This window comes from Humulus lupulus, chromosome 7, assembly GCF_963169125.1.
Source record: "Humulus lupulus chromosome 7, drHumLupu1.1, whole genome shotgun sequence".
Classification (NCBI taxonomy): domain Eukaryota; kingdom Viridiplantae; phylum Streptophyta; class Magnoliopsida; order Rosales; family Cannabaceae; genus Humulus; species Humulus lupulus.
Window position 1 is genome coordinate 6505712 of NC_084799.1, and position 12283 is coordinate 6517994.

Consider the following 12283-nt stretch of genomic DNA (forward strand, 5'->3'; position numbering starts at 1 on the left):
ATATGTTTGAAGACGTAAATTCCCAATTAATGGAATTAACTGCACTTACCGTATATATCAACAACATCTTCATGATTTTCATTCAGATATGGATTTTCATGACCAAATTTACTTTAGCCCACTTACTCCCTGATACGGGAACAAAATTAATTACATTCTTTTTCAATCACTGGTCTGCAGTCATTAATGATAGGATGTTGGCAGATAGATAATAAAGTTATATTTTATATGTTGTTATATTAAAAATTTATAAGTTAGGTTTTCAAATAATGTTATATTGGAATTCGAGATACGTGCTTTTTATTGTGCAGACTGAGATGACCGAGCATCGCAGAGTACGACCCCTGTATCATCTGCTGCTTCTTGTGTCGGCGATAATGTCGACGGTCAGTTCCCGCCTGATATGGATATTGTCACGGATGTCCTTGGACCCCGCTCGCTTTATAAGAAAGGGTTTGGGGGGTTGCCTAGGTTGAAGGCAATTGGCGCAAAGAGGGCAGCATCTTCGTCAACTTCTCAAATGTCCGGGAAATTGCCACCTGAAATGGACAGCCTTTTGCAGCGAACTGAGGACATTATGCTAGAAAATCAGAACCTAAAAAAGCATAATACCAAACTTGAAAGTCGTCAACGGCGTCAAGATCTCCTGCTCAGTGCTTTGTTGAAGCAGGTTGGTGAATTGACTCCTGGTTTTACTGTTGACTTACCAGACCAGGATCTGGACGAGGACGATGATGCTGACGGGGGCGGGGATGATGAGGCGGGAACAACTCATTTGTAGAAGTTTTTATTTATTTATTTAAAGTTTAATTTATGAGACATTTATTTTACTAAACTACTTTTATATTTTCATGTTTGGTGGAGACAATAAATATTAATAGTTGTAATTTTTTTTTATTTATTTATTTATAAAATTTTTATTTTATTTCTAATTAAATAATATTACTAAAAAATTAAATAATTATTAATATATTAAAATCGAAAATTATTAATTAATATTAATATATTGAAAATAAAATTAGTAATTTAATCAAAAATATTATTTAAAAAATACTTTTACAGGCGCAAAATTACGTCGGCAAAAGTTTCAATCATCACTGCATATATACACCTTTCCCGGCGCAAAAATGCGCCACTAAAAGAGTCAACTTTTGCCGGCGCATTTTTGCGTCGCTAAAAGTGTTTTCCACAACAACGTGACAAATATTTTTGCCGGCGCATCCTTATTTTTCCCGACGTATTTTTCCGTCGCCAAAAGATACCATTGTCAGCGCATTACATTTGTGCCGACAAAAGTGAAATTAGCAACGGGGTACGTTGCGGTCTTTTGCCGGCGCAAAATTGCGTCGGCAAAAACTGCCTAGGTTTTGCCGGCGCAAATTTGCGCCGACAAAAGTCCCGTTTTTTATTGTGAAATATCTTATCTTAAAATTTCATATGCTCACCATCTCTTCTCTTAATGTCACATAATTTTCAAATCTATTGACATCAAATATGGTGGTCATAAACATAACTTAATAGTATTACAATTCTCACTAACAAAATTTAACATTTGAATCCCACTCCTAATGTAAAAAAAAAATCAAATACTGGTTATGCTTAAACATGAACATTACTTGTCAAAGAATGAGAAGAATAAGCACAAATCTACATAGTTAATAAAGACCAAGAAAACCTAAAAGTGGGGTTCGGTTCACATTTCCAGAAAACCTTCATCTATCTATCCAAGGCTCAACCGATAATACATCAAATAATGCATACAAAAGTTAAACAACATCCCTAAATACAGAAAAAATGAATTGAAAACTCTCTTTGCATTGTAAATTTGACACGTTTAAATCAAAGTGGCATATAACAAAGAACTGGCACATAATTAAAACAACTACTAAAATCACAATGAACTTTATTGAAGGCTCTAATAATGACATGGTCCATTATTAGGAAACTCTTAATAATAAGGACTAATTAACTAGAGACCCTGCATGCATGATCCCACTTATTCAACAACACCACTGTTAAGCCAAGTAATGACTGTACCACACATCATAGTTCATTATGTTTAATTTAGGACACATATCTTAACATATGTGGATACATCACACATCTATAATTAAAAAAATAAGTTACAAATTAGACCACAAGGAAAGTACTCTCAAGCCAGCCATGCAGAGAGAGACTGAGAGTAACTGTTGCTCTTAAATGATAAACGGTGGCATTGACTGAGCAAAAATCTTGACGAATTTAGCACCAATATCCCGCCCATGGTTGACGACGAGTCTATACACAAACCATTGTATTGTAGTAAACTAGACGCTTTCAATTTCTTTGTCTATCCTCTTTGCATGTGTTGACTTTATGGTCTTAGTCTTCCCATTCAATAATTATGCCACTTGCTTTGAGGGATTCGGACAGCCTCACACTTGACTACTTTTCGACAAATATTGATTGTTCTAAATTTGTGAAGACCAACGCGAACGAACTTATGATTACCGAAATGCCCTCAATCAGAATAGATGAGCGCAAAATTTGTCATGGAAACCAAACACAAAACTAGTACACACCCAAGGGCGTTGTCGTCAGAACAGAAAGGTTCATTAAACAAAAAAGCAGCTTCTTGAATGACTTTTCTTCCTGTTCGTTATGGTGATCTTCTATATGTTATTTCATTTAAATTAATATGCAACCACAATATTAATTACTTGCAGCCATGGATATCAAGACCAACTCGAGATCCCTGCTTGTTCTCTTCATCTGCCTGTTTTTGAAGACCAATCTCTCTTTTGGAGCTGATACCATCTCTGCAAGCCAATCCCTCTCTGGTGACCAAACCATTGTCTCTAAAGGTGGAGTCTTTACTCTCGGATTCTTTGATCCAGGTGATACTTCTAAATTCTATATAGGCATGTGGTACACGAAAATAAAGACCCAGACTATAGTATGGGTGGCAAATAGAGAGCAGCCAGTTTTAGATAGATTTTCTTCTGAGGTGAAAATCTCTGATGGTAATTTAGTTCTTTTCGATGAGTCCAAACTTCCAATTTGGTCCACAAATGTAAGCTCCACCAGTTCCTCCCCAGTACAAGCAGTACTTGGAGATAATGGAAATCTAGTGTTAAGTGATGGTTCCAATTCTTCAAATCCTTTATGGCAAAGTTTTGATAATCCTACTCATACCTTTCTTCCTGGTAGTAAAATTTCGTACAACAAAATAACCAAAACCTACCAAGTTCTGACTTCATGGAAGAATTCCATAGACCCTTCCCCAGGCCTCTTTACTCTTCAGCTAGACGAAACCGACAACTCGTTTATCATACTTCGGGATAAGTCTAGGAGATATTGGACTAGTGGACCTTGGAATGGACGCATTTTTAGCTTTTTCAATGTTGTATCGAATGAAAATGAAAGTTATTTTACATATTCGGTTAAACCCACTTCTACAATCACATCTCGATTGGTGATGGATGTTTCTGGGCAGATTAAGCAACTAAATTATCTGCCTGATAATGGATGGACTTTGTCTTGGTCTCAACCGAGAACACAATGTCAAACTTATGCTTTCTGTGGGCCATATGGCAGCTGCGATAGCAGGTCCTTGCCCTATTGTAAATGTTTGAGGGGATTTAAGCCCACGTCTCAGAGTGATTGGGATTTGAAGGAGTATTCTGGTGGTTGCACAAGAGTATCCCAACTTAAATGTGGTAACGACAGCCTTCCTGATGGTGAGAAAGACAGATTTTTAGAGATGCCCAACATGTTATTACCTGACAACAACAGAATTTTAAGGAAAAATATACACTCTTTGGATTTATGGGACTCCGATAAATGCAAATCAAGGTGTCTAAACATCTGTTCTTGCACAGCTTATGCCTTTCAGAGCAATAGCTGTTCAATTTGGCTAGAAGATGTCATAAATTTGTTGGCAGCAGGTGACGACAGTACCACTATCTATGTTAAGCTAGCAGCTTCTGAGTTTCAGGATCATAAAAACAGTAAGGGTGAAAGGACCATCCTCGTCCAACTCGACTGGGTCTTTTGTCATTTGTATCTTCACAAAAATGGCATGCTATTAAGCTAATCTCTCTCGTACTGTTTAAATTTTTATTACAGAAGTGATCAAGTTTTTGAAGTCGAAGATACTCTATGTTGTCCTGGGAATTATAGCAGCTGCTATTCTCATCTTAAGTATTGTTTGTTCTCTTTATTATCAGAGAAGAAAAAAAAAGATCAAAAGTCAAGGTAATAATAACTATTAGACTGCAAATCCTCTCATGTGCTTACAACTTCTGATACCTGATCAAAATATTATTATTATTTAGTGTCTAACTTTAAGTGATGTGTAAAATCAGGTGACAAAAAGAAAACTTGGGGAAAACAGGTAGTTGGCTTGTATGATACTGAGAAACAAATCGCCAACCACATAAAATCATGCCAGTTTGGAGAAGATGAAAGAGAAGGTATAGATGTGCCCTTTGTTGATTTGGAAACTATAGTAATGGCTACAGATAATTTTTTAGACGCAAACAAACTTGGACAAGGAGGTTTTGGCCCTGTTTATAAGGTAAATAATGTTCATTGTACTCGGTCCTATTCAATTTTTTTAACTATCTTCATAAATTTTAGTTGGATTATTTATCTTTGCATGGAACTCTAATAGGGAAAACTTCGAGGAGGTCAAGAAATTGCTATAAAGAGGCTCTCAAGTGGCTCACGACAAGGCTTAGAGGAATTTAAGAATGAAGTTATGTTGATTGCAAAGCTTCAGCATCGGAATCTTGTCAAACTTTTGGGCTATTGTGTCGAAGGAGAAGAAAAATTATTACTGTATGAATATATGCCCAACAAAAGTTTGGACTCATTCATATTTGGTAAATTTGTTCATGTGAATTATTCAAGTAAATTTTCAGTACAATAAATTTTTTCCTAATAATAATATAGAATTAAAATCAAATTTTCAATGTAAATTTTGCTAGATCAAACATTACGTGTGTTGTTAAATTGGGAGTTACGCTTTGACATCATATTGGGAATTGCTAGAGGTCTTCTTTATCTCCACCATGATTCAAGATTAAGGATTATTCATAGAGATTTGAAAACAAGTAATGTTCTATTAGATGAAGAAATGAATCCCAAAATTTCCGACTTTGGCTTGGCTAGGATATTTGGAGGCAAACAAACTGAAGCAAGCACAAGAAGAGTAGTAGGAACATAGTAAGTTTTGCATGTTATGCTCAACTGTTCAGTCACATATTTATATCTGTAAATATCAAACTAAATTTTTTTATGCACAGTGGATACATGTCTCCAGAATATGCATTAGATGGAATTTTCTCAATTAAATCCGATGTTTTCAGTTTTGGTGTTATGCTTTTAGAAATTGTAAGTGGTAAGAGAAATACGGGATTTTACCAATCTGAACAAGCCTTGAGCCTTCTGGGATATGTGAGTGTTGATACATATAATAATTCTATATCATTCACATTTATATTTTTGGTTTCTTTTGGTCGTTATCTGAATGATCATTCTCAATATGATTGTTTGCAGGCATGGAAATTGTGGAGAGATAACAAAGCATTGGATCTAATGGATGCAACGTTAAGTGAGAGTTGCAACACAAATGAATTCATGAAATGTGTTAATGTGGGGCTGTTGTGTGTGCAAGACGACCCAAGTGATCGTCCCACCATGCCAAATGTGGTGTTCATGCTTGGGAATGAAACAGCAAGCCTATCAAATCCTAAGCAACCAGCCTTTGTTGCGTGGAGATCTATTTCTACCTCTGCCTCTCCTAATAAACCATTATCAGTTAACGAGTTAACAACTAGCTTAGAGCATGGCCGATAAGTGTAAGTTCTTCTTATTATCCAAGTTGCTTTCTGCGAAACAATTCATATCACACAAATTAACATAATATTCACATCAATCGCTTCCTTGTTCTTTATTATTTAAAAAATTATAACAATTTTTCCTCTTTTTTATTTATTTACATTACATATGTTTTGGAAATGAAGGGTGCTTTTAAATTTTTGCAAAGAGATTATAAGCTAAAACAGAGAATATGCCATGAATGTTCATTTAATGGTGTGATCGGTTTGGTTTAATACCAAATATATTTAATAATTATGACTGAAAATATTAGTAATTAGTTACTAAATTTGTGGAGCTTTGACGATCTGGGAATCATGGTTTCCTTAAAAAGCTTCATATTAAATTCTTGAAGGTGCTAACCCAAGACTTATTGGAGCATCTCTGCTTGCACAGGACTACTAAAATCTGTAAAGTCACTCCTAACAACCAATGCTCCTCTGACTTTTAAATTTTCATTATTAACTTTCTCAGATATTCTTACTTAGAAAACTAAAGGTTGTACCTTGCAATGCTTTGTTTAGAACATATGACACATATCAACAAACAACATACATATTAGTTCAATATGTTTGGTTTAGGACATACTACATGCCAACATCATAAACCTAACCTACTCAGAAGACCTCAAGGAAACTACTCCCAAGCCTTGCTGCTAATTGATACTTTGTTTTTTTTTAATTATTATTATTAATATTTTGGGGGTGAAAGTGTGAAACATTTGTTTTTGAGAAGGATGTAATCTATTTGACATTATAATTATTTATTTATTTTTTCTTTAGTTCTCATTCTTTACTTTTATTTCAAGGGTTTATATATTTTTTGACTCTATATTTTGTCTCATTATTTTTTTGAACTCTGTATTTTGACAAATTATTTTTTGGATCCTGTATTTTGTAAAATGATTCAAATACCCCTAAACCTAATTTTGATGACTAAAAAATTGAATATAATAACATAATTGTTCGGTAGAATATTTGCTGTTTTGTTTTGAATTGTTCGTTTGGTAAATTATTTTTCTTCAAATTTATTGTTTTGACAAATTTGTCATGTTTTTAGTTGAATATTATTTGGGAAATTTCACTTTTAATACTTAATGATGCCTAATATTACCAAAAAATCTCAACACTAATAATATTTTTAATTTGATGCTAAACACTCCTCTCATACCCAAAATACTCCTCCCATTATATCAAAAAATCATAAAACATTCTCTTCCCCCTCTCTCTCTCTCATTCTCACGAAATCATCCATAAAACCTACAGATTTGTATAATTTTCTTGTCAAAATCATTGTTAGTCATCTCCATTGTCTCTGTGAAGCTGTTAATATCAAAGACAACATCTATTTTGAGAGTTTTTGGAGGAGAAAAATCATGGGTAATAAGATTGTACATTTTATGTGTTGGGTATTATTTGTTTACATTTTTTTGGCTATTTTGAACAGATCTGAGCCTATATTGGTGTATTTTTTGGAATTTTTAGAGAGATTCCGCGATCTGCATTTTTTAGAGAGATTCCGTGATCTGCATTTTTCTGGGTTTTCTGCAACTTTTTTGCTCGATAGGAGCTCGATAACGGTTCGATATGAGCTCGATTGTATGTAGAAGAAAGTCTTGTATGAGCTCGATGTAAGCTCGATTATAGCTCGATAGGTTTAGGTTTTAGTGCTCGATTGTGCTCGATGGAAACTCGATAAGGGTTCGATTGGACCCTACAATATTTGAGCTCGATAGGCTTAGGTTTTCTCGATATGTGCTCGATAGGGTTCGATGGAGGTTTTGGTTAGGTTTTATGTTTGATTTAAGAAATGGTAGCTCGATACTAACTCGATAAGAGCTCGATGCTAACTCGATAAAGCTCGATGATAGCTCGATAAAGCTCGATAATGTTCTTTTTTCATGAATTTCTGAAAAAATGACAGTTTTCCTGACAATGTTAATGTTTTTTTTCCAACACAGGCTCTATTGTCTACGTTTTTATATCCTACAATGGTGTTTGGGAATTACAATGGAATAAGTGGATTTTCAAGGACCCTCAATGCATGGTGATACCGATGGAGGATATTGTAACGTACTTGCAACTTCTTGACATATTGCACAAGGATCTTAAAGTTGATAAACAGATGTATGAGTTGAAATTGGAGGTTCCTTACACTTGCGGCGACCAACCGTTTACACCCGTTCATGTTGAAAGTGATCTTGGTGTCCGTGCATTCTTAGGAGTAACATCTAAAGAAAGGTTGGTCTTATGTGTCACTCCTGTTAAAAAGATTGTCATTGCAGACCCATATTCCACTCCCGGACCTGAGGGAGCAGCCAGTACTTTAGGATTTCCTATTGGTGACCTGAGGGACAACCAATATGAGTACAACCCCTATGTGAATGACGATCCAGTAGCTGAACACAATGAGGACTTACGATACAATTCAGTGGATGATGATCTAGTAGCTGAACATTTGCAAGTAGAACAAGCACAAGAACAACCAATACATCATATTGCACGGGCGAACCCACCAAGTCTAGGACGTCGAACACCTGGCACCAGCTCTAGTCGTCCTGGTGGGACAGAATATAACTATACAGGGAACATTTCAAAATATTCAACAGAAGATAACAGAAAATGGAGTGCTCTCATGTTTACAAAAGAAGATATCATGGCTTGTAGTCATTCTGAATCACCCTCATCCGATGTAGCGTTGGGGGAATTACATCTTGGGAAGACATTTGAGAACAAGATGGAATTGAAAACCAAAGCGGCTCTCTTCGCAATGAAGAATAATTTTGAGTTTATGGTTAAGAAGTCTGGTACTGATGTGTTGTATATCACCTGCAAGGATCCTGATTGTGGTTGGAGAATAAGAGGGAAAAAAGTAGCGCGATCGGAGATGTTTGAGATCACTGTGTATATTAGTGTACATACTTGCTCACTAGAATTGCGACAAAAAGACCACCGTCAAGCAGCACCTTCTGTCATTGGGCACCTTATCAAGAACAAATATGCTACTGATAGCACTAGCTATCCACCAAACAACATAAAGGAGGATATGAAGAATAATTTTGGGATCGATATGAGTTATATGAAGGCTTGGAGATGCAGAGAGAAGGCACTCGGTTATGTCAGGGGGACACCTAAAGAATCATACTCCAAGTTACCTTCTTACCTGTACATGCTGCAGCAAAAGAATCCAGGTACAATAACTGATTTTGTCACAGATGACGATCGCTTTCTTTACTGTTTCTTCTCACTCGGAGTTGTAGAAGGGGATTTACATCATGTCGTCCTGTTATATGTGTGGACGGCACTTTCTTGAAGTCAGGGTACGGTGGCCACATGTTGTGTGCTGTCGCATTGGATGCGAATAACCACATTTATCCAATTGCATTCGTGATTGTTGACAGTGAGAATCATGCTTCTTGGAAGTATTTCATGATGAAATTGAAGGAAGCCATTGGAGTTGTTGATAATCTGTCTTTTGTATCAGACAGGCATGCTAGCATTATTCATGCTCTTGAGTTGGTCTTCCCTGATGCCTACCACGGCGCATGCTACCATCACATAAGTATGAATGTAATCGCTAAGTTCAAGACCAATCAATGTCACAAGGAGATGTGGAATGCGGCATATGCATTTCGGAAGTCAAAATTTCACAGGTTCTTCAACAATATAAAGCAAATGGATCCTGCCATAGCTCAATATCTTGAGGGTATTGGCTTCCATAAGTGGACTCATGCTTACTTTCCTGGGAATCGATACAATATAACGATAAGCAACTACGCTGAAAGTTTTAACAACAAAACCAGAGATGCAAAAACCTTCCCAGTCACTACTTTTGTGGAATTCATTCGTTTCACAATTCAGTCATGGTTTGCCGCGCGTCGTGAGGAGGTAGAGAACTGCACATCCAAATTAGCAACAATATATGAGAAAGATGTCTCAGGCATTGCGGATGATGCACGGTACTTGAAAGTCCATCCTCTTGGACCGTTTGAATTTCATGTGGTAGACCCAGAAGGTGATGGTGAGGTGAATTTGATGACCAAATCATGCTCTTTTGGTCAGTTTCAAATAATGGGTTACCCTTGTGTTCATGGTGTGGCTGCGGCCATCTTGCGTAGTGTCAACATTTACTCACTGTGTTCACCATATTACACTACTGAGATGTGGAGAGAGTCTTACAAAGAAACAATTTACCCAACTGGCAACGAGGATGATTGGGAAGCTCCCGAGAACATAGAGAAAATGCAAGTTGGGATTCCCGTTGAAAAACAACCAGTTGGTCGACCGAAGAAGAATAAGGTGGGAAGAAGGAAGACAAACCGCACTCTATCGAATGGCGAAATCATTCGCAAAGAGCGCAAGTGTAGCATGTATGGTGGTCTTGGCCACAACAGGGCTACATGCAAAGCTAGGCTTTAAATTCTTTTTTCCCATTTGAACTTGTTGTATTAATAAACTCTTTTTATTTGATTTTTCTTAAAAGTTATGTTAATGGTTCGATATGAAAATGATATTGCTCAATAACAATTCGATATAGCTTGATATTAGCTCGATAACAGCCCATGAAAGTTATAAAAAAATGATAACAGTTCGAAATTGTACATATAAAGACCCTGTATACAAGATTATCATGAAGGTAACAAATTTTGATAATTCGATAACAGTTCGATATAGCTTGATATTAGCTCGATAACAGCCCATGAAAGTTATAAAAAAATGATAACAGTTCGAAACTGTACGTGTAAAGACCCCGTATACAAGATTATCATGAAGGTAACAAATTTTGATAATTGATAACTCTAGAAATTAGAGTTATTTTACCACATTTTTTAAGCTAAAAATGATTTAGTTCTTAAGTTTTTAATTAAATTATTAAGTTTTAATTACTTTTTGAATTTATTAGCTTTATTATAATTTTATAGATTTTTGTGTATTTTTATTGTTATATTATTGTAAAATGTTATGGCTTAATTATTTAAAATTAATATTGTTAAGTTAGGAGTAAAAAGATGCAATTTTGAGCTTAAATGTTTAAGTAAATTAAATTTTAATTAATATTTTCATTGAACTTTTGTTGTATATTTCATTATTGAAAATATTTAGTTTTAATTTAATTTATGTTTGTTTTATAGGGAATTTTTTGTATGTTATTTGCTCTTGAAAAACAAGAAGAATGGTGAAAAAAATGGCATTTCTGTAAAGGAAAACAAGGAATGTGGCATTTCTCTCCAGGCCCAAGCTAGGCCCACGCCTGCCACTTGAGCCCAGCCCGCCTGGCCCAAATCTGCCTCAGCAGCCAGCTCATCTCCACGTGACCCAGCTCCCCACGCCTCCTGAAGACCTCCCAACGCCAGCTGTCATCATCTGCCTTCTCCTGATGCTCTTCCAGCCGCGCATCATCTTGTGATGCATTTCCTTCCTTCAGCAAAGAAGGCCCATGCCCAAAAGCCACGCCTGGCCCAATTCGCATGATGTCCCATGCCAAGACAACCCAACTGCCACAGCCACCACCAAAAGGCCAAAACTCTCATTTTTATTCCCAATATTTTTCACTCAAATATCAATTCACTCTTCCTTATTTTTCTTACCTAAATAAACATTCCTAATTTATTTTTTACCCTAGCTTTTCACTAATCTTTTACCCAACCAAACATTTCATCTTTCCAATACTCTTACACTTACTCTATTTATCCTACCACTTCCCAACACAATTAAATTAATCAATTTATTTATTTTAATTTGATTAATTTAATCTCCATATTTTGCCTATAAATAGAGTCTTGTAAGACCATTTGGTGGGCTCTTCTTCTTCATCTTTTCAACATCTTCTACACATATTTTTCTCTCTTCTTTTCACTATTTTCCCTCTACCATTTTCATCTTTTGAAGAGCATGTCAAGTATGTTATTTTGTAATTTTTATTTCAATCTAGTTATGAGCTTCTAATCTTTTTCAAAGGTTGTTAAAATGATGATGAAGCAAAATGTAACTAGATAGTATTTTTTTTTTTGTTGTATGTTGATTTCCCATTTGTACAACACTGTTTATGGATTTTTCTATCAAAGATATGCATTTTTCATCTATTATTGATTGTTAAAGCATATTACACTTAGCTCTTCATTATGCAAAAATATGATATTCTTTGATTAAATGTTTTTCATTAAATTGTTCACATCTAATTCTTAGAGCATAAGTATCATATTTTGCCTAAACATAATCTCTTTGATTTTTTGTAGTTTCATTAGGTTGTAACACAACTAATGCTTAGAAATTATATCTTTTATAAGTGAAGAAAAATCCTACTTTTTTTTAAAGTAACTTGTGCTTGAATAAAAAATATATTTTGAAAAATATATAGTGTGATTTATTTCAACTATATCTAAACTTGGGAATCAATATACTTATAAATACTATTGAACTTG

General features: G+C 35.3%; 1 protein-coding gene across 4 annotated transcripts; it reads left to right on the top strand.

Moving 5' to 3' along the window:
* The first annotated feature begins 2656 nt into the window (after positions 1 to 2656).
* On the top strand, positions 2657 to 11944 carry LOC133790505 (G-type lectin S-receptor-like serine/threonine-protein kinase At4g03230). Of its 4 annotated transcripts, none has more exons than XM_062228163.1 (8): positions 2660 to 3989; positions 4108 to 4236; positions 4347 to 4558; positions 4655 to 4865; positions 4971 to 5208; positions 5289 to 5439; positions 5542 to 5843; positions 10994 to 11944. In XM_062228163.1, the coding sequence occupies exons 1-7, from the start codon at positions 2708 to 2710 to the stop codon at positions 5839 to 5841; spliced, it is 2523 nt and encodes an 840-aa protein (XP_062084147.1). In that variant the 5' UTR covers positions 2660 to 2707; the 3' UTR covers positions 5842 to 5843; positions 10994 to 11944. The 4 variants fall into 4 exon arrangements, with proteins under 4 accessions (XP_062084148.1, XP_062084147.1, XP_062084146.1 ...); XM_062228162.1 differs by lacking the exon at positions 10994 to 11944 and adding an exon at positions 7823 to 7951; XM_062228161.1 differs by lacking the exon at positions 10994 to 11944 and having other exon boundaries at positions 5542 to 6030.
* The last annotated feature ends 339 nt before the right edge of the window (positions 11945 to 12283 follow it).

Excerpts from the sequence above, each read along its gene's own strand:
- LOC133790505 (XM_062228163.1), top strand. The coding sequence starts at position 2,708 with ATGGATATCAAGACCAACTCGAGATCCCTGCTTGTTCTCTTCATCTGC. Across the intron at positions 4,237-4,346 it reads AAAAAAGATCAAAAGTCAAG|GTGACAAAAAGAAAACTTGG; the intron begins GTAATAATAACT and ends GTGTAAAATCAG. Across the intron at positions 4,559-4,654 it reads GTTTTGGCCCTGTTTATAAG|GGAAAACTTCGAGGAGGTCA; the intron begins GTAAATAATGTT and ends GAACTCTAATAG.